Here is a 19,482-nt window from a genome sequence, read left to right as displayed (position 1 = left end):
TAGAACCTGGTGACTGGACCTGCCTGGAGAACCTGGACAGAACCTGGCTGGAGATCCTAAGCAGAACCTCTCTGGAGATCGAGACCAGAACTTGGCTGGAGATCCTGGCTAGGCTGCTGATCAACTGAATGCTGTCTCCGTGTCATTCCTTCTTCGCCACTCCGTCCACACCTTTGGGGACCCCTGGACCCGCTGGGGCTGGACCCCGGCATATGGCGCCCGAACAGGGACCCCTAGGTAAGCGCCCTGCACTCGGGACGGATCGGACTCCACCGTAGGAAGAGGGTGGATAGTCTTCGCCGACTCCGTCCACACCTTTGGGAACCCCTGGAACAGGATTCCCTTAGGTAAGCCCCCCCATTGAGAACCCCACATTCGGGACGGATAGGACTCCACCGTAGGAAGAGGGTGGATAGTCTTCGCCGACTCCATCCACACCTTTGGGAACCCCTGGAACAGGATTCCCCTAGGTAAGCCCCCCCCATTGAGAACCCCCACACTCGGGACGGATAGGACTCCACCAGGGTACTGCAGACCCCCCTACAGAGGATAAGTAGGGTAAGAAGGTGGATAGTACAGAACTTAGATTGACAAGATGTGCCATACTGAGTCCAAAGAAAGAAGACTCTGTATTGATTCTTAGATTGAGAAGATGTGCCATACTGAGTCCAAAGAAAGAAGACTCTGTATTGATCTTTAGATTAAGAAGATGTGCCATACTGAGTCTAAAGAAAAAAGACTCCGTATTGATCTTTTAGCATATATGCTTGTTAGCAGAGGAATTAAGGTTACTCCCAGTCAGACAGAACATTTTATTCAAGAAATACGTCCATGCTTTTCTGAGGGAGGAAAGGTGCCAGAAAGGTAAATGTAGAGGCATGGGAGAAGGTAGGCCCAAGGAGCCTTATCCTTAACCCCACTGCAGCCTTTCCACCCCAGGAAAGTGCAGGATTGGCAAGCTCTCCCTGGGGTGATAGATCAGGACTCAGGTAATAGCAGAAAGCGCCAATCCTACTCTTAAAATGGATACAAGAGAGCGTTTGAGGTTTTTCTTTTTAATGCCTGCTTTTAAAAAATAAAAAAGGGGGAATTTGCCGGGAGCCGGTCCATCCTTGCTGTTTCAAGGGACCTGGCATATATGGCATACAGTTCTTAATATGTTTGCTCACCTTCTTGGCGCTGTGTTTTAACCAAGGTCACCTCTCTGAGAAAGGTTGAATCCCCAGGTAGGGATTTTCCCCTGAAGTTAGGGAGGGAATAAAACCCCTCAACTAAGTGCCAGGCGGGTAATTAATCCCTTTAATTACGAACAATCATGCTTAAACTACATAATCTTTTCTCCCTGGAATGGAGATAAGAAACGCCCTAACCTTTGTAATAGAGATTGATAGGATTGAATCAACTGGTATAAATACAGTTGTAACAAGACAGAAACACACAGAAAAAAGACTCAGAACTTATAACAGAATCAAGAAGACAGAACTTATAAGACAGAACTAAGGACACAGGGCTTGGAAGACAGGACCAAGAGAGACAGAGCCTAAGCACAGAACCTACACAGAACGTTCTCTAGAGACAGAAGAACTTCACTGGCAAGAGCATGCCGGAGGATCCTGGACAGGGACTGGCATCGGAGCCTGGAGGCGGAGCCTGGCGAGAGAGCATGGCAGGGGATCCTGGACTGAACCTGACTGCGGAGATTGGCAGGAGAGCCTGACTAGAACCTGGTGACTGGACCTGCCTGGAGAACCTGGACAGAACCTGGCTGGAGATCCTAAGCAGAACCTCTCTGGAGATCGAGACCAGAACTTGGCTGGAGATCCTGGCTAGGCTGCTGATCAACTGAACGCTGTCTCCGTGTCATTCCTTCTTCGCCGACTCCGTCCACACCTTTGGGGACCCCTGGACCCGCTGGGGCTGGACCCCGGCACTGTTGGAACTCTGTATAATATTCTTTATTTCAGTCAGTGTATGCTTAATTTCTAGTTGGTCCTTTTTCATAACCTCAAGGGTCTCACTAGATTTCTTGAGGGTCTCACTAAATTTATCAGTGGTTTCTAGAAAATTCTTGAAAAACCTTTTAACTGTGGTTTTGAACTCTACATCCAGTAGTTTGCTTTCTTCCATTTCTGTCATTTGTGACCTGTTTATTTATCTTTGCATTTTTTATGCTTCCCTGTGTTGATAGAGTGGCTTTCCGTGCTAGGTGTCCTATAGGGCCCAGTGGCTCAGCCTCCCCAATTACCTGAGGTGGACACTCTTGGTGCACCCGTTTGTGGGCTTTGTGCACAGTCTTGTTCTAGTTAAGCCTTGATTGTTGTAGGTATCACTGGGAGGAATTGACCTCCAGGCCAATTGGCTGTGAGAGTCAGCTGTGTCTACGGTGGGAGAACTTCTGTGCTGGAGACACCCTTATGGGGCAAGACTTGCTTCAGCGGGGCTTGGGGGATCACTAAGTCTGCCTCCTGACTATGTCCCTTATGGATCTGAGGAGTTGTAATCTGGATAGTCCCACTCTGACCACTGTGTACACTGGCTCTTGGATCTCTAAGGAGGTGCTAATTTAGCCTCTGCCCGAGGCTACCTGAGAGGAGCTATGGAGAGATCTGCAGATTCCTCTTCTTTGTTTGGGGTTTGCAGGTGCCCAGATGAGGCCCAGCTGTGAAGCAATGCAAGCTGTTGTGGGGCCTTGGGCCTTCTTTTGGAAGTTCTGAGTCTCTCTGACCCAGCTGCAGTTTGTTAGGTAATTTTCAGATTGCAAAGGGCCAGGCCTTGCATATGCAAAAACCTCTGTGCACAGCTTGGGTGGGGCGGGGTCTCAGGGAATCAACAGGGCAGAGCAAGCAGCTATGGAGCTCCTCAGTCCTACCCTAAGTGGCCCCACATCTCAGTGTCCCAGTAATTGCTGCAAGCACCTCTGAGAGAGAGCCGCTCTCAAGTTCCGACCAATGTCAGACAGTCCAGTTTCTCCTGGTATGAATCTGGGTCCCCAGAGACTCACCCGGAACTGGAGTTCATAGCAGTTGGGAGCTTGAGACTCCCTCCAGATTGAAAAAGACAACCGTGCCCTAACCGGTTTGGCTCAGTGGGTAGAGCGTCAGCCTGCGGACTGAAAGGTCCCAGGTTTGATTCCGTTCAAGGGCATGTACCTTGGTTGTGGGCACATCCCCAGTAGGAGGTGTGCAGGAGGCATCTGATCAATGTTTCTCTCTCATCGGTGTTTCTACCTCTCTATCCCTCTCCTTTCCTCTCTGTAAAAAATCAATAAAATATATTAAAAAAAAGAAAAAAAAGACGAAGACAACCGTGTCCTCAGCTGCCAGCCCTTTCCGCGTGTGCTGTGTCCTCAGCTGCCAGCCCTTTCCACATGCACTGAGTCCTCAGCTGTCCGCCCTTTCTACTTGTGCCTCTGTACCTCTGCACTTTACTTCCACACCTTCTCTGCCTTCCTGTGGTTCTGGGTGGTGTCCTTTTGTCTTTTAGTTGTATTTTTGAAGTGGTTGTGTGAGGCAGCAATTTCCGGTGTTTACCTATGCCACCATTTTATTTTCTCTCCCCATTTTTTTGCTGTTTTAATTGTTTCTATGTCTTAGATCCAACTGATTTGCTACCCAGGTTCTTTTGGATGTGGTGCTATGTAATTGGTGACTTTGGGGACCCACTGGTGCAGTATCTCAAATCTCCTGCATTTGGTGATCTAGCAGAGCCCCCTACTTGAGCTATTTGGGTTCTATTGATGTAGTTCGGTCTTGAATATTAGTTTCTTAATCGTGGATGAAGTCTTGTCACAGATTGGTAATGTGACTCACCCTCAGCTTCGTTTTATAAGCTGTTGTGGATGTGATAGTGGTTCCAGCTCTTGTGGAAAGGGTTAATTGAGGTATCACTGGTATGTGCTCACTGTGAGTTCCAGGAGTCCACCTGCTTGGGAGGAAGGGGTCTTGGGGCCTGAGGCTCAGGTACTTTGACTTTGGCTGGTGTTGTGTGACTCTTGCTGGGGTCGCGTCACTCTGTAACTCACTACGAGGTTCCTGGAGCCCGGGACGGTGGGAGACGGCTGTCCCATAGTCTGTGGTTGAGGCAGTGGGACTCTGGCCAAAGTGATTTCCCTCTCTGAATGACAAGGGGGTTCGGGAGCCAGCAGCTGGGGTTGTAGGATTCTTGGAGCCTGTGACTGAAACAATGTGACCTTGTCTAGGGAGGCGGGTCCTCAGTAACTCACCAAGGTGTCCAGAGGTAAGCAGCCAGGAGGGGATGTCATAGATCCTGTTGAGGGAGCCGTGCGCCCTTGGTTGGAGAGGCACACGCCCAATGGCAGCTCACTAGGGGCCCAGGAGCCATCTGCTGGGGCTGTGTGCTTGTGAGACCCACATGCTGGCGGTGCAGGATTGTGGTGTGCTGCCAGCCTGGGGAAGGAAGAAGTCCCCATTTCTGCTTCCGGAGCTGTGCATTCTTGGTTAGATATGTGCACCCCATGGTGGCTTACAGAGATACCCAGGAGCTGTCTGCTGGGGCAGTGGGCTCACAGGGCCTATGTGCTGGAGCAGTGCTACCATGGGGATTGGGTGCTGGTACCCAGGGTTGTGCCTTGCGGTGGCTCAGAGAGGTACCTGGGAGCCGCCTTCCAGGGGCAGCAGGGTCAGAGGACCTGTGTCCTGGTTCGTTGCAACTGCAGTGACCAGAGGTCGGCAGTCGAGGACAGTGAAGACTGAATTTCTGCAGCCAAGGTCTTCAGATCTTGCTTGGATACAAGTGGGCCCAGCGGCTGCTCACAGAGGCACCTGGGAGCTGCCTGCTGGGGCAGCGGACTAGGGGACCTGTGCTGAAACCACGTGACCACTGGGTCTATGGGCAGGCAGCTGGGAAGTGGGAAGTCTGAGTTTCTACTGCCGGGCCTGTGCATCCTTGTTTGGATACGAGTGCACCCAGCAGTGGCTCACAGAGGCACCAGAGAGCCCTTTGCCAGGGCAGGGGACTCAGGGTGTCCGTGACCACAGTGTCCGTAGGTCAGCAGCTGGCGAGGGGGAAGTTGCACTTACTGCTGCGGGATCTGTGCGCCCTTGGAGGGAGATGTCCTAGGGTCTGCAGGTCTGCGGACAAGGCAGCAGGCCTTCGTCGGGTGTGGATGCAGCGTCGCGGGCGGTGTCCAAGGCCAGTCTGGGCGGTGGTACTGATGAGTTCCTAGAGGAGGCCCCTCTCTCCTTCAAGATGGCATGGGCTCCCTGCCTGAGCCCCACAGCCGGGGGAGTGCCCGCAGTGGTGACAGGGGCTCCCTGTCCAGGAGAGCCTGGTCTGCCAGCCTCTGATACTCCTGCCGGTTTTAACTGTCCCTCACTCATTCCCACACACTCTACACACACCACACACTCTCCTGTCACTTCCTCACTCACTCACACCCTCTCCCTCACCTCTGTCCTGTCAGCCACCATCTTCCCAGCTCCTTCTAGTAGAGCATTTAACCCGTTTGTACTTCTAAGGAGATTTCTGGTCTTTACATAAAAAAAGACAAATTTTTAAAAATATATAGTTTTATTGATTTTTTTTTAGGAAGAGAGAGGGATAGGGATATAGAAATAGAAACATCAATGATGAGAGAGAATCATTGATTGTCTGCCTCCTGCATGTGCCCTGGCCAGGAATTGAACCATGACCTCCTGGTTCATAGGTTAACACTCAACCACTGATCAACACTGGCTGGGCAAAAAGACGAAATTTTTGCGAAGATAATTTTAACTTCATTAAATATTATAAAGAGAAAACCTCTTAACATGTGGTTTACCAAATACAGATTAAGAAATGGTTTTAAAAGGCAGCAGGTAGAATATCCTGGAAATGGAAGAAAGGGAAATCCTTCAGGTTTTGATGGCGGACTGCATGCATTATCTTTGTTTGGCCTGCAGCCGCCTGGGTGCATTGCCTCCCCAGGGCGGTGGCTCTGCTCCCTGTAGCAGAAAGCAAGCAGTGTGAAGGGTCCACAGACCTGACCTCTCCCAGGTCTGTGCTGACTGGCCAGATGAGACAGGCCCAGTCATTGCAGATCTCTGCCACAGCCCTGCCCCCCCCACCCCCCCGCCCTCATGTGGAAAGTGGAAAGATGGACTATATCAACGGTTTTAAACTTCTATTTTAAGCAGATCACTTTATTGAAAAGAAACATTATGCAGAAAATGGACATCTAATTCACTGAAAAGTGGGCTGTGGGGCCAAATCCCAGCTCTGACCTATACTAAAAGTGTGACCTCGGCACCTCCTCTCCCTTTCGGGACTTCTGTGTCCTCGCTGTAATAACACGGGCCTCACAGAACAGCTCTGAGGACTAGGTGCATAGTTTTCTAATGTGCACCAACCATCATCCCTGGCACATTCTTGTGCAACACACATTGGCTGGTGTCTGATGTTGAAGTGGCCCCTGCACCCACACATGCATACACACACTCACACATGCACTTACACACACACTCACACCTGCACATACACATCCTTCTCCCACCAGTAACCTCTCACTCCCACAAAAACAACCAGAGTAATTATCTCTTTCTTGCAGTTCTAACATTCTTTGAAGTTCTAATTTTTCCCTTCGTCCCATGAAACAGTAGGTATAGCATGTATAATTACAATATTCTGACCTCCTCCGTAAGAAGATGCAGGCGGTTGCTGCATCCTTTTATTTTATTTTATTTACTTTTAAATTTTATTTCATTTATTTTTTAAATCTTTATTGTTAAAAGTATTACATATGTTCCATGTTTTCCCCCATTGACCCCTTATAGCCTGCTCCTGCCCCGCAACCCAGGCCGTCACCACACTATTGTCTGTGTCCATGGGTTATGCATATATGCATACAAGTTCTTTGGTTGATCTGTTCCCACCCCCTCTCACACCCACCCCCTCCTTCCCTCTGATATGGAACAGACAATCTGTTCCATGCTTCTATATCTATGCCAGGACTTTTATGCTCCTGGATTGGCTGATCCTTGCCCTGCGCAGTTCTCCCAATGCACTTGTTGGCTCAGTGCTTTATGTTTGCTCCCTTTAGCTCTCAGACAAAAATAAAACAAGAAATTTATTTTCAAATTCAAGAGAAGCTATTAAAATTGTTTAGCAAGAGCACTTCCTCTATGACTTTGCTAAACATTTCAGTGACATGGTCCAGCTTTTGTCTAGAGTTCAGAGTCATTTCTGTAAAGAAATTGCAAGTGTGAGAAACTACAATCATACTAATATCAGAGACTTATAAACTTATTTTTTAAAATTGCAGAAAAGTCCTCAACAATTGCACTTAGGAGCTAAAATAAGCCCTTCAGAGACTTCTGCCCAGGAGATGAAATATTACAATGGTCACTTGCGTTGCATAGGGTAAATGGACCAGTAAGAGTTATAATATTATTTTTTATTTTTCAAATACATTTTTTTTCTGAAGAACTTACCATTTTGCATGTGGACTGTCCTGCTGAGATGAGGACAGGAAATAAGGGGCTGATGCCTACAGACACTGAACGGACAGAGAATAAGGTCGCCCAGGGTGTGAGCATCAGTATTGGAGCTGGACTCTCCTCACCCGGATCCCCCACGCTCCCCGAGGTGAAGAGTGTGGGCTCTGCTTTGTCATCAGAAACTCCGAGGGTCCTACTCTTGCCTCCACCTCCTATGAAGCTGCCGGGCCCTGGGAAAGTCATGTAGCATCTTTTGGGGGCTCAGTTTGTCATCTCTAAAATGGGAATAGCAGCATCATGTATCCCATGGAGATTTAAAGAAATAAATATTTTTATTGATTTCAGAGAAATATATTTTTATTGAAGGGAGAAGGAGAGACAGAAACATCAATGAGGAGAGAGAATCATTGATTGGCTGCCTCCTGCATGCCCCCTGTTGGGGATTGAGCCCACAACCCGAGCATGTGTCGTGACCAGGAATCGAACCATGACCTCCTGGTTCATAGGCTGATGCTCAAGCACTGAGCCACACTGGCCGGGCTCCCATGGATTTTCTGTGAAGAATAATTGAGTTCGTTTCTACAAAATGTTTGGAATTTTGCCTCAAACTCTGCAGGGTTTAAACAGGGAATTTATTAACTTCTTGATGTGGAGATTGTTGCTCAGAACCAGCCATGTGCTCCCTGGAGTCTGGGTGAAGTTGACCATACAAATGGGGGACAGTGGACAAGTGCAGATCTGGCCACTTGGCTCAGGAAAATCACACTTTTATTTCCCCAAAAACAGTCCAGCACACGGAGTTCCCTCAGCATGCCTCCTGTTAGCCCAGGCCAGCCACTCTCACCAAGTATGTGACTCTGTCGTATTGAATGTCCCTGTACCCAGAGCCATCCCCTTTGAAGGGATTGTTTCATTGGTTTGTTCCCCACCGAGGTAACATACTGTATAAAATTAACTTGTTCTGTCTGGGGTCACGTCACAGCTGTCAAATCCAGAGACAGTTCAAAATCTCTAATAGAACTCTGCTTTCTAAGCTGTTGTTTTTTCCTCTTACATTTGTAGGGCCATGATACAACTGCAGCTGGAATGAACTGGGCATTGTACCTTCTGGGTTGCTATCCAGAAGTCCAGAAAAAATTGGACAATGAACTGGATGAAGTGTTTGGTAGGTATGGACCTTTCACTACTTACACGGAAGGTCCCAAGTCACTGAAGTGAATGGCATTCTTCCTCATTAAGAATGTGCAGTCGGGCCTGTTCTAAAGACACTGTAATAAGCAGGATGGCTGCCATATGAGACCCCTTCCAGGCCGAATGTCCTTTGCAAGACCTTATCCATTTGTTTATGGGCGTTTGCTGATTGCTTGGCATGAGACTACACCAGGCTAGATGCGGGGGCTACACAGATAAATGTCACTGTCCTCAAGGACCTCACGCTTCATAGGTGAAGCAGACACTGTGTATAAAGTATCAAGTCATGGCTATGTGCTTGAGCGATATGAGCAAGGGGCTAGCAGAGAGCAGAGAGGGGTCAAGGAGAGCTGTTTCATATAGGATTGCTGTGGGTTAAGCTGATGGGACATACATTTCTTTTGTACAACCAGTAACCTGTAGGTAAGGGGTCCTAGGCTGATGCCAATAGGGATGTTGTGAGAATCCGGGGCTTGCACTTTTTTCTTTCTGTCATTTTCATCATCATGGATTTTGTTTTCTTGATTGTTGTTCTGGGTCTCATGTTTATCTCTAAAGCAAGAAGAAAGGGGAGGGTAGATAAAGGATAATAATAGTTTCTTTTGACTGCTGTCACCGATTCTGCAAACTCGGTGGCTGAGCACAATAGAAATTTGTCTTCTTATAGTTCTGGACACCAGAAGGCCCAGATCAGTGTGTCTGAGTTAAATCAATGTGTTGGCAGGGCTGCACTTTTGGGAAGCCTGAGGGGAGAATCCATTCCTTCTGGTGACTGCCAACATACCTTGGCTTATGGCCACATCATTCACATCTCTGTCTCCATCTTCACATGACCTTCTCTTCTGTGGGTGTGTGTCAAATATCCCTCTGCTCTCTCATAGCATGACATTCATGATGGCATTCATGGCCCACATGGATAATCCAAAATCATTTCTCCATTATAACATCCTTCATAAAATCTTCAAAAGCACCTTTTCCCCCAAAATAATATTTAAAAGGTTCTAGAGATTAGGGCCTGATATATTTGTGGGTCATGATCAGCCTAAGACAAAACAATCAACTTAATTCCTGTGCATTTTGCCATCAACTTAATCCTTTGTTTAATCAGATGTCATATGTCGTCCCATGGCTGGGAAGAGAAAGGTAAAGGTTGGGTTGGCCAACCAACAAAGTGGTATCTGGTAGATTTTCCTAGTGCAAAGTGGGCAAGGAATAATAAAGGAGAAGAGGAGGAGGTGGAAGACATTCTGGAAAGAGAGGCTCCAGTTGCACAATTGCAGAGTGGAGAAGTGGGAAGATAACAGTAAGCAATGAAGGACAGGTGGAACTCAGAACATTTGTTAGAACCCATTAAGAGGTGACGTTGGAAAAGGAATTTCATGTCCAGATGGTGTGAGGACTGGATTTTCATACCAAGAGGGAGGACTTTGTTTTGTAGAATGGAGACGATCTAAACTTCTGGGCTCTGTTTCTGTCGTCATTTAATTTTTCCTGTATCAAGTTAAATTTCTCTCAAACTGCCTCTGGTGGGTAAATTGGGTGTTATAGAAACCCAGGTTCTTTTGGAATATGTTCCTATGTTTGTGTTTTTTACAATTTCTAGCCCAATGCAGGTGTCACAAATGCTTTTGGATCTCACATAATTAGTGACGCCATTTTTTTACTAGAATTTTTCTTCTGCTTTTTCTCATGCTTTTTGCTAATTGTGCCTCACTTCTCTTCTATCCCCAGTATTAGTTCTAAAATTTTTTTGAGCAACTGATCTTTGGATATTAAGATATAGGTATTCATTCCTTTTTAAACTGAGGTAAACTTCACATTTAGTCTCATTATAATAAGCAACTGGAACACTTTTAATGTTTAAAATTGAGCATTATCTTTTTTCCCAGTGAAACAAACACACAGAAATTAAATAAACAGGAACAAAATTACAGTAGAGAATGATGGTTCCAAATAAGATTCTGCAGGTCTGCTAGTCTCCCATTTGTGGCAGAGCCCAGGCCATTATTAGGAGAGAATTTTATTTATTTTTAATATATTTTATTGATTTTTTTAGAGAGGAAGGGAGAGGGATAGAGAGTTAGAAATATCGATGAGAGAGAAACATCAATCAGCTGCCTCCTGCACACTCCCCACTAGGGATGTGCCCACAACCAAGGTACATGCCCTTGACCGGAATCGAACCTGGGACCCTTGAGTCCGCAGGCTGACACTCTATCCACTGAGCCAAACCGGTAAGGGCGAGAATTTTATTTTAAAAGTATCATCTTAAACTGCAAGGAAGTCCATTAAACATAACAATTAAACATATCAAAGGGGAAAGCCTTTTTGTCAAAATGCCCACTTAACTAACAAAACATCTCCTATATACCCTTTGGCCTTGTGTAAACTTTTTTTTTTATTTTTCCAGTTTAAAAAATGTCCCATAGAAGAGAAAGTAGACAGGTATATGCTGGTAAATGCTAACTGTCCACATTCACAGAGACACAGTGTAATCTGTGTGCTCAGTGTACAGAGAAAGGAGGAAAAAAGCTGGAATTCTGTGTGCTACTGCGCGGGCTGAGCCTCCAGCCTCCAGCAGAGCAAAATAAGCAGAAGATTTTTCTTTCCCACGGAGCACAGGGGCATTGATTCTACATAGTGCTTGTTGAGTCAGGAAGGGATAAAAGTGAATTTGGACTTGTGTGCATGCATATAAGCCTAACCTATGGACACAGACACCAGGGGCTGAGGGCATGAGGGAAGACATAGGGGGGGATTGGGGGGATAAGAACACATATGTAATACCCTAATGAATAAAGAAAAAAATAAATAAAATCAATGGAAAAAAATAAAAATACTTTTAAACGTTAAAAAAGGTGAATTTGGAAGAGAAAGCCTTAGAGATTCTTTTCCCACTGTATTCAGCTCAAGGTATTTCCCCCAAAATAAGTTGAGAACCAGGATGTAAGGGAGAGAAAAGACTTCAAGGGCAGAACAACTGAGCTGAAGAGTAAAACAAAACAAAACAAACCCCAGACTGTAACTTGCTCCCAGTGACTAGAGGAAACTTTAAAAAAGAAGGTTGGAATCCATCAGTGTTCCTTAGTCACTGTCTCCTTCATCCTCATCAGCTTCTTCCTTGGTAGCTTTCAATCCTCTCCATCTCCCCCTCCATCATCATCTTCTTCTCTTCTCCTTCCCCGTCTTCATCTTCCATATCAGGAAGCAAGTAGTAATGAATTGGATTTTGGCAAATACCACTTTCAATGATCTCTCCCAACTTATCTGCACCTGCATCAGAATGGCCATAAGCCAGATTTTTGTGTCTCAGCCTCTTCCTGCTGGCGTTATCCTGCATTGAATATGAACTTTTCATCATATCCTTTCCAGATATCTCAGTGGACTTTGAAAATGCATCACAGCTTGCACTCAGATGAAATTCTTTGGGTGCAATTATTTTCCAAGGAAGGGTTTTCATCAAAATGAAAAATCTGTTCTGTGACCTGATTTATTATTTTTCAATTCTGTCACTTAAACTCTGATTAAATAACACAGTGCCTTTCCATGTGTCTCCCCGAGCAGTGCAGGCATAGAGATGGTTGCAAATGTTGTTGCTCAAAAATGTGGGATTTGTGCCATCAATTCCTACCTCTTCTGAGAAACAGTGGTTGGAGAATTTGCTATATGTCCGCCTTCAGAATCTTCTCACTGGCTTGTTCATTGAGTTGGTCTGTCTCATTTTTTGCTTTCTCAGTTTGTTCAGTTACTTCCTGCTGTGTTTTTTTCTCCTGTTGGCAAGTCCAATAAGCCATTTGGATTTCTCTTTGAGGTGGGAATGGAGGGCGTTTGGGGGCCAGGCTATGGGGAGAGTCCAAGAAGCTGACCTAGGAGAAGATACACTTCTGGAGGAGGCTCTGAGAATTCAAAATTAAATGTTTTAAACTTATAGTTTCATGCATTCACAATGTTATATAACTGTCACCTCTATCTAATTCCAACCCATTTCAGCAGCCAAAAGGAAACCCTGCACCATTAATCAGCCACTCCCCATTTTCTCTTCCTCCAGCCGCTGGCAGCACCTCATTTACACTCTGTCTCTATGGATTTATCTTCCTTGAGTACTTCCTCCAAATTTAATGATACAACGTGACCTTTTGCATCTGGTTTTTTTACTTAGCATTATTGTCTCATTTTATTTTATTATCTATACTATTAAGAATTTTACTCTAGCTGTTGGTATTTAAAATTCAGTGTATTGATGTTAAAATATATTCTTTTTTGATGTCTTATCTGCCAAGCCCAAATAGTTCATTTATTTTATTCCATGTATTTACTTTGATCAGGGAATTCTGATCGCCCTGTTACCTTAGAAGACCTGAAGAAACTTAAATATCTGGAGTGTGTTATTAAGGAGACCCTTCGTATTTTTCCTTCTGTGCCTTTAATTGCCCGTGATCTTAATGAAGATTGTGATGTTGGTGAGAATTCTTCCATGAAAGTAGTGGGGAGAGTGGACTTTTCTGTGTCTGTCTTGCTCTGTTCTCATGACATATCGACTGCCTCATGACAGGGGGATACAACGTCGTGAAAGGCTCTCAAATACTCATCATTCCCTACGCACTGCATAGAGACCCACGGTACTTCCCAGAGCCTGAGGAGTTCAAGCCAGAGCGGTTCTTTCCCGAGAATTCGATGGGACGCCATCCATACACATATGTGCCCTTCTCTGCAGGACCCAGAAACTGTATAGGTTTGTATCCATCAGAATCGACTTGACCTTTCAGGTCCACAGGGCAGGGGATTTCTCACAACAGTGTCTTTGAGATGTAGTGTCTCAGATACACGTCTATTAAAAAACTAGCTGTTTTATTTTTTCCCCACTTGACTATGACTGTCATAAAGTATATCAGTTTTCTAGGGCTGCTGTAACAGAGCACCACAGATTGGGTGGCTTAAATGACAGAATTTTATTTCCTCAGAATTTTGGAGGCCAGAAGTCTTAAGATCAAGGTGTCTGCAGGGCTGGTTTCTTCTGAGGCCTCTCTCCTTGGCTTATCGATAGATCAATTCTCCCTGTGTCTTCACATAGTTTATTCGTGTGTGTGTGTGTGTGTGTGTGTGTGTGTGTGTGTGTGTGTGTGTGTTTAATTAATCCGCACTCAAGGATATGTTTTTATTGATTTTTAGAAAGAGAGGGAATCATTGATGTGAGAGAAACATTGTTCAGTTGCCTCCCATACGTGCCCCAACCAGGAATCTAACCCGCAACCTAAGTATATGCCCTGATGGAACTGAACTCACAACCTCATGGTGAATGGGATGACATACCAACCAACTGAGCCACCCAGCCAGGGCTTGATCTCTTTTTGTAAAGATACCAGTCAGATTGGATTAGGGCCCATCCATAGGACCTCATTTTATTTCAATCACCTCTTTAAGGGCCCTATCCCCAAATGCAGTCACATTGTGAGGTACTGACGGTTATGAATTCAGCAGATGAATTTGGGGGGAATACCATTCAGCCCATAACATAAAGCATAACCAGTTTCATGGTAGAGTTTTAAAGTGTAGATCTTTGGATTGAAGTAGAATATACTTTATATGGTAGAAAGCTTATTTATAACAATTAGTTTATTTAACCTGTTTTCATTGCTTTTAAGAATTACTTTTTTCAAAACCAAAACAGATAATGCTCACCATAGGACCAGTGGATGTACTCAAACAAAAGGAATGCACCTTACCATGCATTATACACACTTTTGGCTTTAGTATCTCTGGGGTTTTACTGTTTATGTAAGTCCAGGCATTGTTGAAATGAGGCCTGGTAACTCTATAGTAAACTACAGGAAAGGCCCAGTAGGAAAACATTCTAGAGCAGTGGTTCTCATGCTTCAATGAGCCCAGGATTCACATGTGTGCTGCGTAGGCTAGATTCCTTGTCTTCAGAGCTATTCAGATGCACTGGGTGGGAGCAGGGAAAGGCACTCAAGAGTCATTATTAGGAAGCATCGTCAGTGATACTGGTTCTCCCAGGGCCTACTGTGAAAATCTAACATCACTTGCTTCCTCTAATAGAACCTGCTCTATCTCCCATTTGAAATATATCTGTAATTAAGATCATATTATTTACATTAATTTGAAGGTCAAAGGTTTGCCATGATGGAAGAAAAGGTTGTTCTCTCATCCATCCTGAGGCATTTTTGGGTAGAATCCACCCAGAAAAGAGAAGAACTTGGTGTGGCAGGAGAGCTGATTCTTCGTCCTACTAATGGCATCTGGATCAAGTTGAAGAGGAGAAAAGCAAATGCATCCTAACTCTGTTATTGGGCTGTGCCTTAGTAGGAATAAGATCTTTCTTTAAGAGAAACTTTGCATTTACAATGTGTGAATCATGAGTTAAATACTCTTAATCCCTACACCTAATTTTTTTCTTATCACCACTTAGCTTGGAGTCAAGTCTTCCAAAGAGAGGATTTTTATATTTTCATTACCATCATTATCTTATCCTTGTTCTTGATCCCAAAAGGCGAGTTAACTAATGTCCATACCCAAATAAACATATACATTTCTCAACAGAGGGATCCAGAGGCCAATTCAATTTCAATTGACAGACCCAAAGGATATAAGTTAATTGAAGTTCCAGAATTTTTTAAGATATTCTTGTTGAACACAAATATACATATATACATATACATTTAATTTGAAAAGGTTAATAAAATACTTAGGCTGGGGCATAGGTTTTAAAAATTATATCAGTGGCATCAGTTATGAGAATAATTATGATAATGATACTTTTCAGGTTTTATTAAGGAGAGCAGATCATTTATAAGTTGACTCATAGGTTCTGTTCCTATTTCTCTTTTAACTTTGTACTTATGGCCTTCATTTCACTTCATTCTACATAACATCAAAATTACCTTCACATATCAAATATTACCGGGAGAGATTCCTCTTGGTGATCTCCAGTCCCTCATAATGGCATTTGGAACTGGAAGCACCTTAGACCTTATCAGGTTATATCCCTTTTCATTCCAAGGGGATAAGATCAATCAGAGGTAAGTTTCTATCCAAAGTCATACCACTAGGGGGTGACAGAGCTGGAAATAGATGTCTAAACTCTAAATCTCTACTACAATATGCTATTGCTTTATGAAACTCAGATCTAGAGCTGGGTGTATCATTAGAACACAGATCTTCTAGAATTCTCCCCTCATTAAGGAGAAGAGAAGCCGCACATGTATAGTAATCCAGCACTTAGTTTAGGGTTAACCTACTGGGAAATTCAATCCTCCAGAACATATCTGTCAAGCTAACAACTGACACTAATTCCCTGAATTTGAATTCCATTGACAATTGTTCTACTCCCTCACTCAGTGACTTAAAAAAACTTATTTTAATAAATAATTTTAATGAGATTGTTTCTGTTTCTAAATTGATTTTAGAGTGTGAGGAATGGAGAGAGAGAGAGAAAAACATCAATGTGATGTGAGAGAGGTACCTTGATCCATTCCTTCCTGTTAACCTCCCGACTGGGGATTGAACTCACACCTAGGTATGTGCCCTGACTGGGAATTGAACTCGTGACCTTCTGGTGCATACACAGAGATTGTATCTTTAGTTTTCTCAAGGCAAATGCAGGTGGAAGCAACAAACTAAGAGAATGGAATATGTATTCTTTAATGGATATCAAAGGAAGAGCTGACCCAACCAAAGTCATTGGGCAAGTATTATGGGCTCGGGCATTCAGGGCAGGGTCAACAGCTCTACGCACTTTACCATCCCAAAGACCCTCAGTGCAGACAAGTCAGTCCGTATGTTGCGGAGAAAATGTCAAGGACATATATGATGCAGTTGAAAATGATTTCCAATTTATGGTAAATTGTGTTATCTAGAAAGTAGATATATGTAGAAAATTCCCCAGATGATTTTGGATAATTGAAGTTTTATTCTTGGAAATTGGTATTATTTTATGCACTTTTATGCACTTACTTTAAACCTTGCCTTTAAAAAATGTAGTGACCCTACACTAGACATGAAATTAAATTTAAAGCAAAGTGTTGCTTTGTGTTCCCTTTTGGCTTAAGATCTTCATTTGTCCCCAGAAAAATTTATTTTTCATATTTTAATTGGAAAATCATTTAAACTGTGTCAGTTAAACTGAGTTGCAATGGAGAAAGTATGTCATGGTCTGCTGTATGAACATGAAAATGCTGACTTTTTTTTAAAAAATAAGAAGATTAAATATCTGTGTCCCTATTACCTATCATGCTCCTGCTTGAATGAAGTATCTTAAGAATAATAAACTACATTTAGACATGGGTGCTACATTTTATTCTAAGAATTGATGTGAGTTTGAATTATAGATAACTTTAAAAGATAAATTAGTGGGTGAGTGCTTTATAATAAGTAATAAAAGAAATGGCTCCTTTGAGTTAATGTCCTCAGTGTCACTCAGACTCCCTAACAAAATGTCCCTGTGCAGTTATCACAGACTGATCTTGAGTTTCCCTGACTCTGAAAAATAAGTGGAAAGACCAACATATTTTGCTTAATCGAAAGGAGAAAGTGAAATCTCTCAAGACTACCTTGGAATCAGCAAAAGCCCCAAGCATCCACTGGGTACCCAGAGATTTATCATCTAGAAATCTCTGCAGGTGATGGACTACTGAATTGATGGTCTGTTCATTGTCACAGACAACTGTGGAACATGTTTCTGGCCCAACTACTGACAAGTCTCAAAAATAAAGAGATTCTTGGACTATATCTAGAAGATCAAATGTATTTCTAGCACCTCATGATATGCTTGTGTGTGTGTGTGTGTGTGTGTGTGTGTGTGTGTGTTACAAGCCATTAGCAACCCTATGAATGAGTGATGTTCACAATATCATGTTTTCAGCTGCCCTGCTCAGCACTTTTACTAGTCATCTCCTACCTACTACTACTTTTATGGGCTCAATCCATATCATATTTGATCTTCCTCTTTCTTGTTGCCTTTGATTTTTCCCAGCATTATTGTCTCTTCAAAATAACTCTGCCCTCTCATGATGTGCCTGAAGTAACACAGCTTCAGTTTTGTCTTTTATTTTGTTTTCTTTGCCCCCAGTAATGTTTCAGGCTGAACGTGCCCTTGGACCCACTTGTCTGTCTTTCTGGCGGTCCAGGTTATCTGTAGAGCCTTCCTCCAACACCATACTTCAAATAAGACAATCATGTCTAAACACCATGACAAATGCTCTTTTGAAGAAAAGAAAATATTAGTACCAGGTTTCTATATAGAAATGTGATTTTTAGCACAGCCATTATTCACATGAAGCATAAGTTGACTAAGATCAGGAAAGGTAGGACTCAGTAAATGTGAAGTACAATAAAAAGGAATTGCTGGTGTCTTGATTGATGCCCTCAATCTAAAAGGCATCACAGCTTGTATATTTGAAATATGCTACTGCATTTCAACCAGAAATTATTTTATTGGTCTTGTTATCCTCCATTTTTAATGAGCAAGAGTTCTGCAGTGCAGAAATATGCATTAAATATTTACTTAAGCATCAACTCCCTGAAAATCTAATTTTCTAACCAAACAGATATAATGCAATTTTGAAGAATAGTTAGAAAACAAAGGAGATTTAGTGGGAAATTGGTTATGTCTTTAAATATTTTTAAAAGTACAAAAAGGAGAATAAATTATTTTGTGTGGATGGAGTAGAAAAATCTAAGATGGAAGGATAGAAGTTGCAAAGAGGTGTATTTCCATGTATAGGGATACTATTTCTAAAAAATATTAAAATAAGGGAGAAACCAAGATGGCGGCATAGGTAAACATCTGAAATTGCTGCCTCACACAACCACTTCAAAACTACAACTAAAAGACAAAATGGACATCATCCAGAACTACCGGAAGGCTGGCTGAGGTGAAATTCTACAACTACAAGGAAAGAGAAAAGCACACTGAGAACCAGAGGAGGTGCGGAAGTGAAGTGCAGAGGTACAGAGGCGCACATGGAAAGGGCTGGCAAATGGGGACATGGTTGTCTTTTTCAATCAGGAGGGAGACACAAGCTCCCGGTTCCGGGAAGTCTCTGGGGACCCAGACTCATACGGGGAGAAACTGGACTGTCTGGCATAGGGTGGAACTCGAGGGCGGCTTTCTCTCAGAGGTGCTTGCAGAGATTACCCTGGGACAATGAGACCCAGGGCCTCTTAGGGCAGGGCTGAGGATCAGCCATAGCTGTTTGCTCCACCCTGTTGAGGCTTTTGCATATGAATGGCCTGGCCCTTTGCAATCTGAAAATTACCTAACAAACTGCAGCTGGGCCAGAGAGACTCAGACCTTCCAAAAGAAGGCCCAAGGCCCCAAAGCAGCTTGCATTGCTTCACAGCTGGGCCTCATCTGGGCACCTCCAAACCTCAAACAAAGAAGAGGAATCTGCAGATATCTCCATAGCTCCTGCTGGGTAGCCTCAGGCAGAGGCTAAATTAGCACCTCCTTAGAGATCCAAGAGCCAGTGTACACAGTGGTCAGAGTGGGACTATCCAGATTACAACTCCTCAGATCCATAAGGGACATAGTCAGGAGGCAGACTTAGTGATCCCCCAAGCCCCGCTGAAGCAAGTCTTGCCCCATAAGGGTGTCTCCAGCACAGAAGTTCTCCCACCGTAGACACAGCTGACTCTCACAGCCAATTGGCCTGGAGGTCAATTCCTCCCAGTGATCCTACAACAATCAAGGCTTAACTAGAACAAGACTGTGCACAAAGCCCACAAAAGGGTGCACCAAGAGTGTCCACCTCAGGTAACTGGGGAGGCTGAGCTACTGGGCCCTATAGGACACCTAGCACAGAAAGCCACTCTATCAACACAGGGAAGCATAAAAAATGCA

General features: G+C 43.9%; 2 protein-coding genes across 2 annotated transcripts in view; both read left to right on the top strand.

Annotated features, from left to right (window-relative positions):
• Positions 1–16,021, top strand: part of LOC132228724 (cytochrome P450 4V2-like) — a 31,993-nt gene extending 15,972 nt beyond the window's left edge. The window contains exons 8-11 of the mRNA XM_059685632.1: positions 8,496–8,598; positions 12,950–13,084; positions 13,177–13,356; positions 14,749–16,021. Of these exons, the coding sequence (XP_059541615.1) occupies positions 8,496–8,598; positions 12,950–13,084; positions 13,177–13,356; positions 14,749–14,921 (591 nt within the window). The 3' untranslated portion in view covers positions 14,922–16,021. The remainder of the gene's footprint in view (positions 1–8,495; positions 8,599–12,949; positions 13,085–13,176; positions 13,357–14,748) is intronic.
• Positions 1–17,369, top strand: part of LOC132228726 (cytochrome P450 4V2-like) — a 234,889-nt gene extending 217,520 nt beyond the window's left edge. The window contains exon 12 of the mRNA XM_059685637.1: positions 14,956–17,369. The gene's annotated coding sequence lies outside the window, so the exon portion shown is untranslated. The remainder of the gene's footprint in view (positions 1–14,955) is intronic.
• Positions 17,370–19,482: the final 2,113 nt, after the last annotated feature.

The sequence above is a fragment of the Myotis daubentonii genome, chromosome 2 (assembly GCF_963259705.1).
Source record: "Myotis daubentonii chromosome 2, mMyoDau2.1, whole genome shotgun sequence".
Taxonomy (NCBI): Eukaryota; Metazoa; Chordata; class Mammalia; order Chiroptera; family Vespertilionidae; genus Myotis; species Myotis daubentonii.
This window is presented reverse-complemented; position numbering and strand designations above follow the sequence as displayed.